The sequence below is a fragment of the Lemur catta genome, chromosome 5 (assembly GCF_020740605.2).
Source record: "Lemur catta isolate mLemCat1 chromosome 5, mLemCat1.pri, whole genome shotgun sequence".
Taxonomy (NCBI): domain Eukaryota; kingdom Metazoa; phylum Chordata; class Mammalia; order Primates; family Lemuridae; genus Lemur; species Lemur catta.
Window position 1 is genome coordinate 108,126,686 of NC_059132.1, and position 21,482 is coordinate 108,148,167.

At 35.2% G+C, this 21,482-nt stretch overlaps 1 protein-coding gene across 1 annotated transcript; it reads right to left on the bottom strand.

Moving 5' to 3' along the window:
* Nucleotides 1–1,212: 1,212 nt before the first annotated feature.
* Nucleotides 1,213–3,831, bottom strand: ADAM29 (ADAM metallopeptidase domain 29). The gene has a single exon (XM_045552645.1). It carries the CDS (start codon nt 3,829–3,831, stop codon nt 1,213–1,215), a length of 2,619 nt encoding a protein of 872 aa, XP_045408601.1.
* Between the last annotated feature and the right edge of the window lie 17,651 nt (nt 3,832–21,482).

Below are 21,482 nucleotides of genomic sequence, written 5' to 3' on the forward strand. Positions count from 1 at the left end.
TAAAAAACAATTTGAAAGTTAATCATAAGCCAAAATATGCATTTGAAAGACAGAGGATGTACCTTCACAATAAAAATAGAACAAGAAGCATCAAAGCGAAGTGTCAGAGATATCAACTGTCAAACTTGGTACGGAAAGTGGACACTTCATGTTTAATAACCTAATGGTAGTTAAGTTTTTGGGGAGTCAAAAGTTATATAAAGTTTTGACTGTGTGGGGGTGTTGCTGCTCCCCATCCCTGGTTGTTGAAGGGTCAGCTATATTATGGTCACTGCCAACAGATCCATTTAGCCTTGAGTACTTGATATGAAACTTGATTTTGTGAATGACTCTCTCTAGAAATGTTTTCAGTGAAAAGGAACAAAATTACTTCAACTTTTGAGAAAATAAAACAGTACACCTTCGTTATTTTGCTTCAGGACTACATTTGCTGCCCTGCTCCACGTCACAGTATAATCCATAGGGCTTTGATTATTTTTACTTTCTGCACAATATCACACCAGTCCACTAGCTGGTAACTTTATGCTCATTGAACAAGGTGAGCAAGCATCATATATATATTTTATTAAGAGATGTGCTTGCCGGATTGTGGAAGATAGTACCTCTCAAGTAAGCAGGAATCTGCCACACATCAGTAAAGATTTTAGGGGTTCATTAGACTTGAGCAGGTCAGGCCACAACTTTTAAAGTCCAGAGCAGTTTGTTGGACCTCTGCTTTTTCTACTAGCAAATAAGGGACCCAATGCTTGTTGGGTTTCTTTGGAATCTGGTAATAATATATACTATATTTGGTATTGCTACTCCTATCCATTGATTGTCCTTGATCACGATGTAATGAAATTAGAAATAACTAACAGGCATTTGAAAAATTATCAAATATGTGCACATTAAACAACACAAATAGCTTTGGGTCAAAAAAAAATCACAAAGAAAATTTAAAAATGCTTTGAGAGGACGTAAAGGAAGAAAAGAGATCTCTCAGGTTTCTAAAGTCCTACTCATTCTCCCTATTGCAGAACCCTGCAGGGAGAGGGCTGGTAAGGCAGAAATGGGGTTCCCATAAAGCAGAGTACAAAAGGGGAAGCAGTTTGGGAGCCACGCATATGCCCTGCCTTTTTCCAGGAAATATAAAGAAGCAAATTTAGGAAAAATAAATCTTCAAATTATTTGAAATAATTAAGAGTAAGTAGAAACATACTAGGAATTAATTTTTTAATGGATATCTTTTTTGGATACAGTTTTTGGAACTGGTGCGGACTGCCTTTGTTTCTCCCCGAGACTCAGGGATGGCACCCTGCTGCTGGGTTGACTCGGAGTTCTTTCTCTTCCAGGTTGCTTTTGTTTGTCATCGCGACTCAGGGATGCCACCCTGCTGCTGGGTTGACTCGGAGTTCTTTCTCTTCCAGGTTGCTTTTGTTTGTCATCGCGACTCAGGGATGCCACCCTGCTGCTGGGTTGACTGGGAGATTTTCCCTTTTGTTTCTCATCCAGACTCAGGGATGACACCCTGCTGCTGGGTTGACTGGGAGATTTTCCCTTTTGTTTCTCATCCAGACTCAGGGATGACACCCTGCTGCTGGGTTCACTCAGAGTTTTTTCCTTTTCTTTTCCAGGTTGCTTTTGTTTCTCATCCTGACTCTCGGATGGCAACGTGCTGGGACGACCCGGAATTGTTTCCTTTTCTTTTCCAGGTATAGGCTGAACACTTGGCTGTTTTTCCCTAGGCCTTTTTTTCTTACAAAGCCAAAAAAGACAACATAATAAAATAATCAAGATAATAATCAACAATAGACACAGGTAACAAAACTTCTTTTTCCTCTTTATCTTAGGGGGCGGGCCACTGTCAATGCTACCTCCATAGCCTTTTATCAGACAGTTGGGAGGGTCCCACAGATAGTTGCAATGGCAGTGATGCTTGTTGTTGCAGATGCCTCTCATGTTACAAAATTTAGGTGAACAATCACTATCCAAGGCAGCTATGTGGACACACTGCCTGTGGATGCAGATATGTTCTGGACCACACTCTGTGCCATCTTTCACGTCACCAATATCAGGCATATTCATCCCAAAATGGTAATCGGTACCCCAGCACGTTACGTCATTGAAGCGAGCCAAATGCACAGTACTGTGATCAGTCATAGCGGGAATTTCTTTCACATTATCACACTGGATTCTTCCACACAGGACATCTGAGATATTACACTTTACATATGAGGAACCTTTCATACCACAGTGACCAACACGGTCACCTCGGATGTTCACTTGTGTGTAGCAACTCTCATTTGCATTCTGTGCCCCTCCACCAAAAATCCGCCTACACTGTTCATTGCGGTCACTACATCTCTTTTCATAGCAGTAAGCTCTGTCCTTACAGGGAATTCCATCTTCCACATACACATCATCTGGACACTTATGAGAAGTTCCATTGCACCACTCTGGAAGATCACATTCATTGGCCTCCTTTCTACACACTGCCCCTGATGGTAGGAACTGGCAGTCCTTGCAACAAAGCCCGAAAGCACAAGAAGACCCATGAGTCAGAGTGCAGTCTGGCATACAACAGGGATCTTTTACACAACGCTGCAAAACTCCACAGTCACACTCCTCTTCTTCTTCCACAACACCGTTCCCACATCTCTTCAGGTTAAAGATGTCTCTTGTGTATACATGTTCAAACATACATTTTGTCTGGCTTACAGTATAGTGCCAAAAATAAGCATGACTGCAATTGCTAAATTTAGTTACAGGTGGGTTATCTTCGTGCATTATGCATTTAGGATGTGCACATTTACATGTAGGCTGATCATGCCTCATGCCCAAATTATGACCTAAATGATGAGCCACAGCAATTGCAAATCTGCCCAAAGTTTTGTTCATCAAAGTAACAATTGCACAATTACGGTTAAATGTACATCCTCCTCCAGATATGGCTAAGCCACTTAATCCTCTTAATCCCCGATGTATGAAAAGATGTGCAACATCATGGTGTATCTCAGAAAGAAAGCTTTGCGCTTTCCACCTGCAAAATAGGAACGCAGATTTCCTTACATCATCTACTACAATGGGGTTTTTATTAGTCCAGATCTCCATACGAAATAATAACACTTTAATACCAAATACTTCATAAATGGAATCCACCATATTTACGACAGAATATAGGTCTTCCAGCATCCTTGAGTCATTTCTTTCATAGTGATTGTAGAAATATTTATCAATCACCAATTCAATTTCAACAATCCTAAAATGGATCCACCAACCCTCATCTGAACTTTGCATCAGGGTGGAATTATCAATTTCTTGAAATTCCATTTGGCATGCTATTTCATTTTGCATAAATCCAGATCTTATGGTTGGAAATTGTGTCTTCTTGCTGTCCATCTTATATATCAGATGTTCAAATGTTGCAGAAAACATCATGGGCTTGATTTCATAAGTGATACCATTTATCTGTAATATTCCCCGAAAGCCCATAAAACAGGTACTGAGAGCAACCAGAGATTCTGTGTCCCCCTCCACATAACCATGGTAGTAGCAGTCATTCTGAACAAAAGGCTGGTCCTCAAGGAGAGCTCCCTGGTCTGTGTAGGTGAACACTGAGAGGTGTTTAAACAGCAAAAGCTTCTTAACTTTCATATGGATAATGTGTTTCTGGCCCCCAAAATGCAAGCTATAGGAGAGCCAGCCTGGAGCGTTGATTCCTCTGTCGGTGCCAGTTACCTTCAAGGGTATCACCACCTCGGGGGGGCTATGGTATTGAGGGTACTCAGCCTGGGCGTGTCCAGAACAGGACAAAAACACATCAAGCCAGTGTAGCAGGAGTAAGATCTTCATGTTCAAAAGGGCTTCTATCGCAGCCATTAGGAGGCCACAGTGTGCAAAGATAATCATTAAGGATATATCTTCTGGAAGAGTTGTACCATCAGAGCTGCAGCCCTATGAGTAAAATGAAAAGAAACACGTGGATGAGTGGTTATGAGAGGGTGCAGTGGGAAGGGGGAGAAAGAGAAAAGCATAGAATAAAAGTGATTAGCACTTTGACCAAGGAATGACCTAAGAAACTGCTTGGAATTTGTTCTTAAATATTGATAGGAAAGAGAGAGGAGGAAATGTACATAAAAGGAAAGTTGGCCGTATATTGATAGATATTGAATGTAGATGATGGGAAAATGGATTTATTATACTGTTTTCTGAATATATGAATATTTGCAAATATTTCCACAACAAATAATTAAAACAAAAATTTCTTAAAGGTAAGGTGACCATATATCTTGGACTACTGGGACGGTCCCAATTTACACATGTTAAACTGTCATATGCTTTAATAGCGTTTCTTTTCAACTTCAGATGATAAATTATTTGACAACATTATCTAAGAGACATTTTTCAAAACTATTTTCATATTATTTGAAATTTTATATGGTACTTACCATATACCTCTCTATGGCACAATATGGATTTAATTTTCTTTTTCCTCCCTAGCTTCCTCTTCTCACTAGCCTTGTAAGACTGGAAAATACTCAAGAACATCGTTTGTGTCTTTCACAAATATTGGTATCTCATATACTTCCTGACTTAATTCTTCACATAATAAATAATGGTAGACTTGATGACAAGTGTTTTCTGGAGTAGTATAGGTGTTACTCAAAATGTGTTTATACTTGATTACCTTTTTAGAGAAGAATATTCAACATCTATGGCCAATTTGTGTTCTGTAACAAAGTGGTATAGATTCAGTTTTTCCTAAGCCTTCCTTCTAAATGCAATTTACCCTGAAATGAGTCAACAGGCAACAACAAAAGGACTCTGAAAGCTAAAAAGAAAAACACTGACTAGTGACCTCTGGACTTGAGGAATGACAACACTGTGAGTTCTCCGAGTTGTCTTCTTATCTCTTATGTATATCCCAAACTGGGTGCTAGACAGACCTTTGACCCAAAGCCTCCAACAGGCATAGACCAAACAAAAAACAAAGAACTAAAGAAAATATTTCACTTTCTGTCCAGATGACTGAGAGTGGAAAAATCTCAACAAAGACCCAGTAAGATGCTCCTGTCCCTTCTTTGGAGACAGGACACATGTATGCTGATTCACCTCCAGTGGCAATTTCAAAAACTTGGCAGACTCACTCAAAACATACTCCACATTGAGTGCCCCTGTCACTGAATGACCAACCTAACCCCCATTTAATAACCAGGGAACCATTTTATCTAACCTATCTGCCTTCCAAGACATCAGCAAAGCCCTTGCTAGCTGACCCAACCCTGCTCCACAATTAGGGCAGTGAAATGGAACCTGAATTGCCATAGAATTCATAAAGACTGACATGTCCTAGTCCTCTACCAAATGATGTAGGAAGATCTAAGCCCAGTGATTTCTGCTCCTCCTATCTTCAGTCTGAAAGTGGTCCAATGACAATAGTGGCCTAGGGTCTTCTATACCCACAGGTGGCACCAACAAGGATTGAGCTAGAATTCCTTCAGAATCAAAAGAGCAAAGCAAATCAGAATAACATTAAAAGAACTCTCGAAATTAAACTTTTACTGGAACTCAGCCCACAAAACAGACCAGAATGTACACCATAAACATTAAAAAGACATAATGTCAATTCTATATGTGGCTACTCAGAGAAAAAAATTTATAGTAGTTTTGTGAAATTCAAATTAAAACACCTTCTACATGTCAAAACAATGTACAAGACGTATTATAACATTTTATAATTCACAGAGACTTTTGTTGTACAGAATAGAGAACATCTCTATCACTTAGGATGTTGGACTAGATGTTCTCCAATTTTCACACTACTTTTTAAAAAATTATTTTTAATTATGGTAAATAACATTTTTATATATTTATGGGATACATGTGATGTTTTGATATAGGCATACAATATGAATTAATCAAATCAAGGGAAATGGAATATCCATCACCTCAGGCATTTATCACTTCTTTGTTTTAGGAACATTCCAATTCCACTCTTTTAGTTATTTTAAAGAATACCAAAACCTATTGTTGATTATAATCACTTTGTTGTGCCATCAAATGTAGCTCATTCTATCTAACTATATAACTATATTTCTGCACCCATTAATCATCCCACTTTGTCCTTCCTCCCCACTACTACAGCTCTGTAATATAATCTGAAGTCAGGTAATGTAATTTCTCAAGTTTTGTTCCTTTTGCTCAAAATGGTTTTGGGCATTCTGGGTCTTTAGTGGTTCCATATAAATTTTAGAATTATTTTTTCTATTTCTGTAAAGAATGTAATTAGTATTTGGGGAGAATTTTATTGAATCTGTAGATTTCCTTGAGTAGTATGGATATTTTAACCATATTGATTTTTCCAATCCATGAGCATGGAATATCTTTCCTTTTGTCTGTGTGTGTCCTCTTCAATTTCTTTCATCACTGTTTGATAGTTTTCATTGTAGAGATATTTCACTTCTGTGGTTAAGTTTGCTCCTAGGTGTTTTTTTTTTTATTTGTAGCTATTGCAAATGGGATTACTTTCTTGGTTTCTTTTTCAGTGTTGGCATATAGAAATGCCACTGATGTTTGTATGTTGATTTTGTATCCGGCAACTTTACTCAATTTGTTTGTCAGTTCTAATAGTTTGTTTGTGTGTGTGTGTGTGTGTGTGTGTGTGTGTAATTTCTAGGTTTCTTTAGATAAGATCATATCATCTGAAAACAAGAATAATTTGACTTCTTTCTTTCCAATTTGGATGCCCTTTATTTCTTTCTCTTGTCTGATTCCTCTAGCTAGAACTTTCAGTACTATGTTAAATAACAGTGGTGAAAGTGGGCATCCTTGTCTTGTTCAAGATCTTAGAAGAAAGGCTTTCAGTTTTTCCCCATTCAGTATGATACTAGCTGTGGGTCTGTAATATATGGCTTTTATTGTGTTGAAGTAAATTTCTTCTATATCCAGTTTTTTTAGAGCTTTTATTGTGAAAGGATGTTGAATTTTATTGAATGCTTTTTCAGCATCAGTTGAAGTGATTATATGCTTTTTTGTCTTTCATTCTGTTGATACAATGTATCACATTGATTGATTGGTATATATTGAACCATCATTGCATCCCTGGAATGAATCACATTTGATCATGATGAATAATCTTTTTAATGTATTGTTAAATTCAGTTGGCTAGTATTTTGTTGAGAATTCTTGCATCTCTGTTTATAGTTTTCTTTTTCATTACATTTTTGTCTGGTTTTGTATCAAGTTGATATAGGCCTCATAGAATGAGTTTGGTAGTATTCCCTTCTACTCGATTTTTTGGAATAGGTTAAGTTGGATTGGTATTAGCTCTTATTTGAATGCTTGGTAGAGTTCAGCAGGGAAGCCATTGGGTCCTGGGATTTTCTTTGAGGGGAGACTTTTTATTATTACTTCTATCTCATTACTTTATTTGGGTTTTGGAATTTTTCCTGGTTCAATCTTGGTAGATTGTATGTGTCTAGGAATTTATCCATTTCTTCTAGCTTTTCCAATTTATTGGCCTATAGTTGTTCATAGTAGTCTCTAATGATCCTTTGGATTTCTGTAGTTGTAATGTTTCCTTTTTCAACTCTGGTTTTCTTTGAGTCTCCTCTCTTTTTTTCTTGGTCTGGCTAAAGGTTTGTCAATTTTTTTTTTATTGTTTTTGTAGTTCCAATGCAATAAGTGTCAATGTGCACTGCATGACATCTATTTAAAATATGTAAGTTTTTTATTGTAATAAATATTAAAACCCTTGTACTGGAGAAGTGAAAAGTAAATTAATTTACCTGAAGTAACAGCTTAACTATTTTCAGATGAGAGAATCTGGGAAGGAATGGCATTGATTCTTGCTCCTCTTGTTCAGGAAAATCACATTCTCTGGAAGTAAGAGGAATTTATTATGTCTGAAATTTTCTCAGAGAGGATAAATTCTCATTGTGTTATACTGGCATAAAAACGTTATTTTAAACTGAAGAGGGAAATGCTCCAAACCATTTATTTCTCTTGGGATAACATTTAGTGACATAAGCCTAATTGATCAAAAAAAATGATAAAGATATTACGGTTGTGTCATTTGGTTATATAACATGAACTTTATGCCTCAATAAAAGGTCAATTTTAGTTCTTATCTAGAATGACAATAAAACATGGTATGAATTAGAGGCTTTATTTTATGAGAGTTATTCAAATATAAGTAAGAACAACTTATATGAGAATAAATACACTGGTAGTTTTTAACTCCAATATTTTGAAAAGTTTAAAAACTTTGGTAATAAAATATAATTCCTTTTTAAAAATTTTATAATTAATTTCTGGAGGGGAATTAATAGTGGTAATAGAACACCAAGTAAATTCAGGAAATAGTATATTCTGCCTAAAAGTAGTTAAATATGCTGCTCTGAAATAATTTCAAATTGGTAACAAATCTATATTTGTTAAGTAAAAATTAAGATCAATTAAAAATAATAATTTTTTGACATTTTAAAATCTTATTTAGGCATTTTTGTTTGTTCCATGTGTTAAAGAAAACAGTTCAAAAACTTCTTTAACTTTTGGATTTTCTTGAGGAATTCAAGTACAAATTACATTAATATTGTAAAGATAGAATTTCCACAAAGCAAATTGATTGCTGGGTTTGGACTATCTACTCTAAGAGGAATACAATGGAAGATACTGAATTGCTGATATTGAGTGTCTACAATGTCATTTCTTATTAGATTGACCTGTACCCATATTTGTCCTGGGCTGTTCTGCTTTGTACCTGTGGTCCCAGTGTACTTATTGATATTTCCCTCCTTTTGATGTAAAAAATGTTCTGATTTGACTATAAATTATACAGTCACCCTATATAGTTAACATTTGGGACATACTTTTTATGTTTCTACCAGTACATGATTCTCTTAAGCAAACTTATGAGAGAAGTTCCCATTTTCCAAATTATGTAACTACACCTTCACATAATTTCATGTAACTAAGTGATTCATGCAATCCATAGGCAAAACCCAAATTGCTGACTCATAAGTCTACATTTTTTATCACAGAGTCGCACAGCCTTTCCAATGATTACTATATGAATAATGAAGCAAAATACTATGTCAGATATTCAAAAAAGGGAGGAATTGATGGGACTATGGCACTGTGAATCTATTTAATCAAAACTTCTAAATAAATTAAGACAACCAGATTAACTTGCCTATTTTGTGAATATAGAGAATTTTGTATTGCTTCCTACATATCCTATGCCTGAAGTATATCAAAAAGCAACAAAAGGGGGAAAAAAAAACCTTCCTAGATGCTATGAATGACATAGTAGGTTCAACGTAAGAAAGAACATTTTAACTCAGTGAAGACTGTAAGCTCCTTGAGAGCTAGGCCTAGGTCTCGTTCATCTCTGCAGCTCCAAGTCCTACTCTGAAAGGAGCATAGCTATTCAATAAAGACTTAGCTATAAATATTAACAATGCTTTTTCTCCATTACATACATTGAGAAATCAAGGTGTACTTATCTGAAATGGACAATTGAAACTATAAAATATTCTTTTAATCACACTACTAAATCCTATAGTCATGCCTTATTTTACTGTGATTTTATGACTTATTTTCCATTGGAAAAGTCTCAGTTTGTACTAGAATGTTATAATAATAAGGATACAATTTAATATTTGTTCTCCAAATCTAGATTCAAATGATGCCATGATAGTGGCCCAAGGTCACGGCTTAAAGTATAATTTTCATTAAGAATAGATGAAATTATATAAAATATATGATATATATTTGGATATAGGAAATCTCTCTTGTGAAAGATAGACACAAACTATAGAATTTTATTTGTAGATAGCTTTTTCTCACTGATATATAGAGTGTTAATGATAATGAAGCATACATGTGCTTTAATACTTTGTAATACCACACTAATTCCATGCTACATTAACTCAGCCTGCATTTCTCTCCTGGGTCTCATCTATCACAAAAGACATAAATGTTATGTTACATTGTATTATACTGCATATGAACAAAGAGGTGTCACCAAAGGAAAAATCTGGTGGTAACGAACCTTCTTCAAGAATTGTTCCCTGTGGTCCCAGACCTCACTGTCCCAGGAGTACTCTGTGTGTACATGCACTTATTGAGCTTGTGTTGTTTTTCTTATTTACATATTTTATGTTCACAATAAACTCTGAATTCCCTATTGGAAGGTACCTTGGCATATGATAAGCATTCAATGCATTTCTGATGACATGTTTTATGTTATTATATGTAGACATGTCTGTGTTTTAAAACCATTCATTTCATTTGAGAAGTGAAAAATCGAGATCTTATTCAAGGAAGTTGGCTTGGGAGAGAGAGAGATTGCATATAAATGATGGTGGGTACTAATTAGGAGGGATTTTTAAAAATGAAAATTGAGACAAACTAAATTTAATTACAAAGTATGAAAAATTAGCCTTTAAGGGATTCTCAGTATAAAATGGAATATTATGTGGTCTTGGTTATGTTTGATTGGTTGAAATACAGTATAAGAAATTAGTAGATGTGGATAAATAGAAATTTTGTTCACAGAAAGTTATGTTTCAGTCAACAAAATATTTGCAGACTTTGGTATGGAAAATATATAGATTCATAACATCTGGTGAGCTCTTGGATTTGAAAATATATAGATTCATATAGTTACAAGAGAAAGGGAGGAGGCTAGGGTTGAGTTTGAGAGAAACTTAAATTTATATTGGATATAAGAATTTGAATTCTGAATCAAAAGAAGTTGAATGCATCTGAGAATTATAATTCTGAACAAAATTCTGAAATTAAGAGTTGCCTTTTGTTTTTCATTTGGATATGGTAAGACCCAGTTCAATAAACCAAATATGTGTTTATTTTCATTTTTTTCACCTCTCCTACCTGTTGGCACTGCTATTTGGAAGTAACTCAGAGTAGAAACAGTGGTTTGATAATGACCATGGCTGCCCTCTGCTCATTCACTGTACCTGCTCCTTTCCACTGCCAAAGAGGTCAGAGCCCACGCAGAGAGGACTAGATGGAGACTCAGTCAAATTTGTTTTCTTGCTAAGGGGTTACACTAGGACAGAAGTATTGAAAAGTTATGCTCTGAGAGAGTCCTCTGGTTTCCACTTCAGGTTTTGTTCACAAATCATGAGACTGAAGGGAGAATGTGTTCTGTACTCTACCTGAAATGAGAAATGAAAATTGCAAACTGCTAATGTAGGAGGCAGTTAGACAGATAAAGCTTAAATTCAGTAGTTTGATAAGCTAGAGCTTGATAACTAAATACAAAGATAGTAGGCTGAAAAACAAAAATTTCATAGCTTTCTAAATAATATGGGAAAATAGTTTAGCAAAATTTAAATGCATAAATATAGAACTTCCCAGAAGAAAGCCATTCTTCTACAACAAGATTGTCAGTGTGTTAGTAAGCTATTTGAGTTGTTAAATTCAGGGTAATTTAAAAAAAAAAAAGTTTCTGATTCTAGGAGAAGAGGGATATGATCATTTAGAAAAAGAGTATTTCTTATCAAGAAAATGAATAGTTGGAGTAAAGCAGACATATCTACTACACAGATATAAATACTAAGACATTTAATTCTTACGCAAATTCGATTTTTAAAACTTTACTGTAATATTCATAGTTTTGATAAAATATTTCCATTTTTTAAAAAATAATTTTGCTTTATAAATTATGATTCATCCATTTATTCATTAAATAATCAGTGAGTAACTGCCAGGTAAGTGTGTTAGGGGCTTTTTCACAAGATGAATGAACTCAAGTTCACAACCCAGAACTGTGTTTTTCAAGGCCCTAGGAGCTGTCCCTTTGAAATGTAATCAACAAGAAAGACAGAGACTCCCTCTCTTGGGCTCTGTGGGAGCCTAACTTAGATACACACCAATTAGTAAACGTAGCTGGCCATTTACCAATCTCCCTACAAAGTCTTCTAGTAGTTTTTCACTAGAGGACTTAAAAACTATTTCATTTTTTGTTTCAGTGGAGTTAAATTCAGTCTCTCTCCCCCAGTGCAATAGACTTGACTCCAATTACAACAGTCTCTTAGCCTATTTAACTTTGATTGGTGTAATTTTTCTTTGACAGTATGACTAAGACTATATGGCTGGGTTTTTGTCTGGAGACAGAGGTAAAATCCAGAAAATGGAGGTGTTGCATACCCTTAGGGAAAAGTTCTAAGTAGGAAAGAAGAAGACAAACTGGTTTAGAATTCTAGGACTAGAGGAACCGCCCCCCCAAAAAAAAGTGACAGTTTGTCTTATATTTCCACCCAACAGAAGGTGGCCACTTAAGCCAAGTGTTTTCCAATTCATAACCTAGCAAAAGAATGTGATCCAGGCAGGCTCATGCCACTCCTGGGTAAAACAGGTGTCCTTCCAATAATACCAAGCAAGAATCCACTGGTAAGAGGGATCTAGTAGCTAACACTGAGTGGGCCAGTAGAAGCATCTCCCACCAAGCTGATCCCAAGCCCAGAAATTCCCAGGTAGCTCTTCACCAGCAAGAGGGAAGCTCAGCACAAGTGCTCCCATGACATATACTACAAAAGAAGTATTCCTAGAACTAGCGAGTTCACCAAAGTTGAAGGATTCAAAATCAAGAAACAAAAATTAATCACATTTCTATATGGTAACAATAAATATGTAGCAATTGAAATTTAAAATAAAGTGCCATTTACGATTTAAAATAAACTACCAATCAGTTTAAAGAAAATTTAATACTTAGATATACATATCATAAAACAGGTACAGGATTGCTATGGTGAAAACAAAATGCTAAGAAAAGAAATCAAAGAAAATCTAAATCAGTATTGATGGATTGGAAGACTCAACACAGTAAAGGTGCAAATTATCCCCAAATTATTTTCTAATTTCAATGTAAGCTGGTGTAAACATTCATATACAGGTTTTTTGCATGAACATGAGTTTTCAATTGGGTAAACACCTAAAAGTAGGACAGCTGTCTAGATGGAAAATACAGGTTTAACTTTATAATGAACTGCTAAACTGTTTTCCAAAAGGAGTGTACTATTTTGCGTTCCCACCAGCAATACATGGGTCCTAAACAGTTTTTCTGGATTCTTGCTAACACTTGGTATTTTGAGTATTATTTAGCCACTCTGAGAGATTAGTTTGTGTTATCTAGTTTGGGTATAATTTGCATTTTACTCTTGAGTAATGATACTGAGTATCTTTCATATGTATATTTGCCATCTATGTATATTTTTTGGTGGAATGTCTGCTGAAATATTGTGTCTATTTTTATTGGGTTTTGTTTTTTTTTTCTTCTCTGAGTTTTAAGAGTTCTCGATATACACCAAAGATGAGTCAGACAGCATTAATAGTATGAGAAAATAAAACTATTTAATAGAAAAGATAGCCATATAGATTGTAGCATTATAAAACTGTAAATAAGGATTTTTACATAGCAGGGGATACATCATTATATTTTGCTGTTATGCTCTTACTGCTGTTTGAGAGTATCAATACCAGTTTAATAACTGGTATTTTAATGGAAATCATAAACTCATCTGTCCTTATACCTTTGCCTTATCAAATCTTCATAGCTAAATGTAGATCTTATTTTTAGAACTTGAGAAAATCAAATAGTATTTGTATAATTTAATTCTGTTGACAATTAGGAAGAGTTTCTTTAGACTAAGTAGTCATATTTACTTCTGACTGGAAGGCAGTGCTATGAAGTGGATCCACGCATCAGTCGGAAGCACTCTTGCTAGGCTGAAATCCCAGCGCTTAATACTTACCAGATACATTGATTAAATTCTCATAGATTTGGTCTCTTCTTTTGTAAAATAGAAATAATAATAGTAACGTCTACCTCATATGATAGTTTTGGCAGTTAAATAAAATAGCCTAGGTTAAATATTTAGGGCAACATCTGCCATATTTTATGCATTTTATAAATAATTGCTATTATTTTTAAATATAGCAATGGTTTCTCAAATTTCTAGTTCATCCTATCTGTAAAAAGATCCACGAAATACTCTTTCCTTTACACTGAATAGAAAATAATTTTTTAACAAATTGATTTGAAGGAAAGCAGATTTTCGTTAAAAAGTTTGCTTCAAGCGGTATTTCTTGTGTGAGTGCATATCCTTAGAACTATCTGTACTTGACACTTTGCTTCTATGTCTCTTTTGACAAGCAAGAAAACAGAAAGTACCCACTGTGAATTTCCACTTATTTTTCCAAGCCTTCTTAAGCAATTATTGTCAGTAATTTTCGCCTAACATTTGATCTTCTATCTGGTTTATTTCCCTGTTTCTCTGGAGCACAATTCTTCGTATAAAGATCTGGGTAGCCCCTTCTTTTTTTCCTTTGAAATGGATACTTCTGGCATCTTAATTTTGGCACAAGTATAAGAGTTATAAAAACACTTTCAGATTAAATAATGTAAAACAAAATCTGTCAGAGAACATTTGAATTGGACAGTTCTAAAAGGGAAAACGGCATAACTGACTTCCTCTATCTCTTGCTCTGTCTCATTGTAACGTACTTCCTTTCCTGCTTTCTTTAACAAAAGAACCATTTAATTAATCCTACATTTCTTAGCTGTGGAGGCACGATTATATGAATGACGAGGCAGATTATTGTGACATTTTTAATAGTTTTTTAAAAAATAAACTTCAGTTTTTTAGAACAGCTTTATTAGATTTACAGAAAAAAATTCAAAGATAGCACAGAGACTTCCCACATACTTCCATTGCCCGTCTCCCCTATTAGTAACATCTTACATTTTATGGTACATTTTTCATAATTAATGAACCAATATTGACACACATTATTATTAAATACATGCCTTGTTGCAGATTTCTTAATTTTTGCCTAATGTCTGTTCTTGGTTCCAAGATCCCATCCAGGATACCATGTTACAATTAGGCTCCTTTGGCTGTGACAGTTACACTTTTTCCTTGCTTTCGATGACCTTGACAGTTTTGAGGTCGGTGTTTTGTAGAATGTCCCTCAAATAGGGTTTGTCTGATGTTTGGATTTTGGTTTTGGTTTTGGGGTTTTTTATGATTAGACTGAGGATAATACGTTTTCAGAAGGAAGACCACAAAGGTGAAATGCCTTTTTCATCACACATCTCACGGGTACCTACCGTCAGTACGCCTCATCACTGTGGGGGTTACCTCGATCATCCGGCTTAGCTCGTGTTTGTCCAATTCCTCAATGTAAAGTGACTGTTTTTCCTTTTCCGTATTACACTCTTTGGAAGGAGGTCACCTTGCCCAGCCCACATCAAAGGAGTGGGGAATTATGCTTCTCTCCCAAACTCCTAACATGGACTAGTCTTTTTATGGTTTTCTTAACCGCCTTTCTCAGACCCTCATATAACTGAGCTTATGCCCTCCTTTTCAGACTGGCTTCTTTCACTTAGAAGTATGCACTTAAGGTTCATCTAAGTCTTTTTATTGCTTAATATTTCATTTCTTTTTATCATTGACTGGTATTGATACACCACAATTTGTTTATTCATTAGCTTATTGAAGATCATCTTGGTTGCTTACATATTTTGGTGATTATGAATAAAGCTGCTATAGACACTGACATGTGTGGTTTTGGGTAGACATAAGCTTTTAAATCAATTGAATTAATATCCAGGAGTGTGATTGCTAGATATTATGGTAAGATTATGTATAACTTTGTAAGAAACTTCCAAACCGTCTTCCAAAATTTCTGAACCATGGTGCTTCCACTAGCAATGAATGAGAGTCCCTGCTGCTCTGCATCCTCACCACAACTGGTATTGCCCATTTTTGATCGACTCTAACAAGTGTGTAGCAGTACCTCATTGTTTTAACTTGCAATTTCCTAATGAAAAATGATGTTGAGAATATTTTCTTACGCTTATTAGCCACCTGTACGTGTTCTTTGATGAAGTGTTTGTTCAGATCTTTTGACCACTTTGCACTATTATAGTTGAGTTTTAAGGGTGATTTGCAATCAAGTCCTCTATTATATGTATGTCTTTGGCAGATTTCTCTCAGAAACTGCTCTTTTCATTCTCCTACCATGTCTTCTACAGACCAGAAGTTTTTAATTTTAATAAAATCCAGCATATCACTTTAAGCTGTCATTTATTTCACTTATCCATGTGCTATAAACATCCAATATATTGTTGTCATTATTTTAATTAATCAGTTAATTTTTAGATTAATTACAAATAAGAGAAATAAAATATTTTACTTTATCTTAATTTAATCCTATTCCAATACTCTTTCTTGTTTTTGTAGATCTGAGCTTCTGACCTACGTAGTTTCCATTCACTCCAAAGAACTTCTTTTAACATTTCTTGCATGGGAGGTTTACTGATGATAAATTCCTTCATGAGGAAGTGGAGGTAGTTCTGAGAAAGCCTTTGTTTCTCCTTCACTTTTGAAGGATAATTTCACTGGATATAGAATTCTAGTTGTCGATTTTTTTTTTTCAACAGTTTAAACATTTCACTCTACTCCCTTCTTGCTTTCATGGATGCTGATAAGAAGTTCACTGTAATTCACATCCTTATACCTCCATAGGGAAAGGGTTCCCTCATCCTGGCTTCTTTCAAGTTTTTCTTTTTTTCTTGATTTTCTGCAATTTTAACATGACAGGGAAAGTGTAGATTGTTTTGTTTGGTGTTCTTTGAACTTCTTGGATTAGTGATTTTGTCTTTCATTAGTTATCTTCAATGTTTCTTCTGCTTCTCTTTCTTCTTCTGGTGTTCTCATTACGTGTATGTTATGCCTTTCGTAATTGTATCACAGTATTACATATTCTGTTCTGGTCTCTTTCATTTCATTTGCTTTTTAGGGAAGTTTAGGAAGTTTCTATTGGCATATCTTTAAGCTCACTAATTCTTTCCTTGGTCATGTCCAGTCTTCTATAGAGCCCATTAAAGGCATTCTTTATTTCTATTAGTGTAGTTTTATTACTAGCATTCAAAAAAATTAGTTTTTTAGAGTTTCCATCTCTCTGCTTACATTACCCACCTATTCTTGCATGTTGTCTCCCTTTGCCATTAGAGCCCTTAACATATTAATCACATTTAATTTAAATTCCCTGTCTTATAATTCCAAAATCTGTGTGATATCTGAATCTGGTTGTGATGCTTGCTTTTCTTTGCCTCATATTAATAGTATGAGTTGTAATTTTTTTTGAAGGCTAGACATGAGGTATTTAGCAATAGGAGCAGAGGTAAAGAGGCCTTTTGTGTAAGGTTTTATGTTAATCTGCCTTGGAATTGGGCTGTGTCTAATATTTGCAACAACTGTAAGTATCAGAGACTTCAAATTCCTCTAGCATCCTTGTTTTTGTCTCACCTGTTTCCTTAAGCTTTACCTAAGAACGTCTTCTTATATAAAGTCTGCAACTTTTAGCCCTCACAGCTGTAATCCACTGTTATGATACTGGAGTCCTATTCCTGTGGTGGTAAGGAGGGGGAGAGAAAAAGGATTCTATAATCTTGAGATTAAAATTCAGTCTTTTTGTGGGCTCCTTTCCCAGTCTGTAATCTTCACAAGTGTTTTTTAGCTCCCTCATCTTCAGAGATGAGATAGGACGGCTGGAGGTGGCTGAAGCTGGGTAAATTCCCTAACCCCAGGTGAGTTACGGCTCTGGTAAAGAGGAGGCCTTTGTCAGGAAGAATGACCGAGGCCATCTGAGGCAGGCCCAGCAGCGTGGGGTGTAGGGGGCTGGAGTCTCCACTACACACATTCATGAAGGAGGGAGCAGAAGAGTGACGGATTCATGTGGCCTTTTGCATTATTCAGTAATAATGGAATGAGATCCAAAATAGTAAGTGATTACCAAAGCAGTAGAAGATTCTTCATATCACCTTTTAGTAGCTCAATCCAGTGTTGGGAGGGGGCAGAACAAATGAAATATAGAAAACTGAAAAGAAGAAAACCTCATTTTGGAACTGTCTTTCTCCTTGACTATCCCTCACCCCTTATCTTTCTACTTGTTTTAATTGTGTTCTGAATTTATAAATAGTAAAGGTCAAAGAAATAGAATATACATTTAAGAGTTTTATACCAAGAAATTTGCCTTGAAAGCTGCTATTCCATGAAAGAAAAAGTATATCAATTTACTGTCTGATTTTTTTAAACAAAATTTCTTATGTTCATAAATATACAAGGTTAAGACAAATACAACTACATATCGTACACTGTTTTTAGCAGCTGTATGAATAAGAATAATGAGGTCTATATTTTAAGGGTTCTTCCCTGTGAATGCTTTGCCACTGGAGTTGACTACTCACAAGATCTTTTATAGGGTTTTAATATATTTTGTATCTATCACCTTGATAACATTACTTGCCCACATGTTAGTCCAAATGTCTTTTGTTTACATCGTGTTTATTAACACTTCCTGGTGATAGTTACAGTGTATTTATTAGCATTGATGCTTATATTGTGTTTATTAATACTCTCGGGTGACAGTCCTTTGTTTGAAATTTATATATGATTTGAATTTGTCTTCCTGTTTAGAAATACTTAAGAAATTTTGATACTGATATTCACTTCAACCAAACCAAGACCAATGGTTAAAAAGAATTGTGAACTAATTTAGTAGCTGGACATTCAATAGAGTGATTCCAATTGGATCTGTTAATCAAATTAATCATTATAATACTTATATGAGTCTGGATTTCTAATATATTGATTTATTTATCTTTTCATTGCATATTTAGAACTTCATGAAAAAATTAAAATCCTCTGATTGAAAATTTCCCTGTTACTTCTATACACTAGAAGTGTAGACCTAGTTGGAAGATCTTTTAAAATTTAACCACAGGCATGTGTGTGGATGTGTGCATGCATACATTCACAATTTAGTGTTCTATATATTTTTATGGCAGTTAATAACATACTTTCTATACATTACATATTTAATAAAGTTTTTAAAAGATGATTCAGTCTCTGTAAAATATCCACAAAAATATATTAATCTAACTTTCTGAGAGGAGAAACTGATGGGTCTAAATATATGCTAGGTTATGTTATTGGCCACTATCCTTAAGGCAGACATCAGTTTAACAAAATAACATATCCCTGTTTTGTTTTTGGATAATGCAGAGTAGGCTTTTGTGCTTCAAATTTAAAATTGGTTGTTGGGGACCACCCAAAGATGTGGTTTTGGGCAAAATGCCCTTATGGGTTTGTCAGAAAGTATTATAATTCTTTGGCACCACTGTTCAAAAGTAGTCCAACAACAGGCAATGAATTTGTTTCCTCACTAATGTTGGTTGAATACAGTGACCAATTTGTCCTCCATGTGTGAGCAGTGTCACAAATTTTTTTTAAGATTTTACTTGGGTCCACCAAGCAACCACTCTAAGTTTGCCAGAAGTTAGTTTCATATAATAAATAAATAAATGTCTTTTTATGACTCTGGAACCAAAGACTGGCATTAATATAATATTCCATAATATTCTCTTTGAACATCATCAAACATATGGTCTCTTTGAGCATTATGGATTTGGGGTTTTAGTGAGGACTGCCTATTTGGTGTAATGACCAATCAGGGCATTTTCTTTTGCTTTGATGGTATCTCTTTTTGAACAGGCATCTAGCAGCCAACGCCTTAGGAATATTAGAGTTATTAAAATGCCTTTGATCTGCTAACCATTCTAAATTAGGGCTCCTACTTAGGTTAAGCACCTTTAATTTTTCTAAAGCTTTCCAAAATCATGGACTATCCCAAAGTATTTCTACGATTACTGTATATAAACCATCTTCTCTTTATTCAGTCAGAAAACTATTAGGAACACAACACATTCTGTCAACTAGGCATATTTTTGCCTCTGGGGAGGGGATCAAATTCTAGTGGCGAGTTAAGATATGTTCCAACGTATCCTGCCTGATATTTTCTGGATTCATTCTTAGGATATGACCTATAAACAAATCAGCTTAAATCTAGATTTCTGGGAATGTTTTAATAAATTTATTAGGCTGTTTAATAAATCTATTGGATATTTAATAAACAGTGGTTAGGGAGTCATGAGCTTACATCTTCTGATAGAAAAAAGGTAGCAGTATTTAAAGTATTACAATGACAAATAGAAATATGGGAGGAAGATAGCAATAAAATTTCAGTAAGTAAGCCTACTTTGCTAGGAAATACTGCGTATTTTCAGTGGGCATCAAAGATTGGCAACATAAAGAACAATTAAGTTTAAGGTAGATCATAAAATCATGTTAGCAGAACCCTCTGCCAAGTTGGCAACTACTGCTTTTGACTTGAGATGAGTAGGATTTTGACATCAGGTCAATAGAAAAACAGTGGTATGATATTGGTCTGTGATGATTCCATAAAGGTAAGTCAGAATAGACATTTGGCTTGTTCATATCTCTTATGTATGAATAGTTAACAGGATTCGTGATGAGGCAGGCCAATAATGAGAGGTTGTTGAAGAGTTCATTTTTAAAGCACAAAATATATGTGTAAAGCCTACATATGCACAAATTTTAAAGCCTATATATGCATATATTCCCTGTTAAGAGATTTGGTTAAGAAAAACTTGGTTAAGTGATATAGTATTGAGTCAATTTCTGAAAATCAATACAGTAGGGAGAATGCTAAAATGACCCCCCAAATTCCCAGAGATACATGCCCTTGTGTAATCTTCTCCCATTGTAGGTAGGTAGATTATGATCAACGGCACTTAAATGATTAGATTATGTTTGTGGCAAAGAAGGGAGGATTTTGCATATGTAATTGAGCTCTCTAATTAGTTGACTTTGAATGATCCAAGAGACATTACTCTGGGTGGGACTGACTTAATCAGGTGAAAGCCATAAAAGCAAAAGAAGTTCTAGCCAGCCTGAAAGAGAAACAGCCATGTTGAAGACTGCCAGCGAAGAGGGGCAGCCTCTAGAAGCTGAGGACCTCAGTGCTACAACCACAAGCAACTAAATTCTACCGACAACCTTAATGAGCTTGGGAGAAGACTGCAAGCTCCAGAAGAGAACCACAACACGGCTAATAATATCTTGATTTCAGCTTGTGAGACTCTGATCAGAGGGGCCCGGCTAAGGCTTGCCTAGACTCCTGATCCATGGAAATTGTGACATAATAAATGAACATTGCTTTAAGCACCTAAGTTTGTGCTAATTTCTTATCTAGCAGTAGAAAATTAATACATTTGGGAACAGTTTTGTTTTGCTTTGTTTGTTTTTTGTTTGTTTGTTTGTTTGCTTCCATAGCCAAGGAATAATCTGGTATGATCTCTTGGCTACTAACTGGGAAAAATTCTGAGTGGTTTACTAACATTTCAAGAGTGAGACATTTACCTCCTTAGTATAATTGTACTGCAGCTAATAATATGCTTTGATAAAATTTTTACTTCTCTTCAGAAAGCTTATAGCCTTTTAAAAATAAAACAAATAAATAGATAGATGGAGTCAGTCCTAGAGCTGAGCTGAACTTTAGAGTAAAACAACGCTGACCAATATATTGGCAGAATATAGGGAAATGTA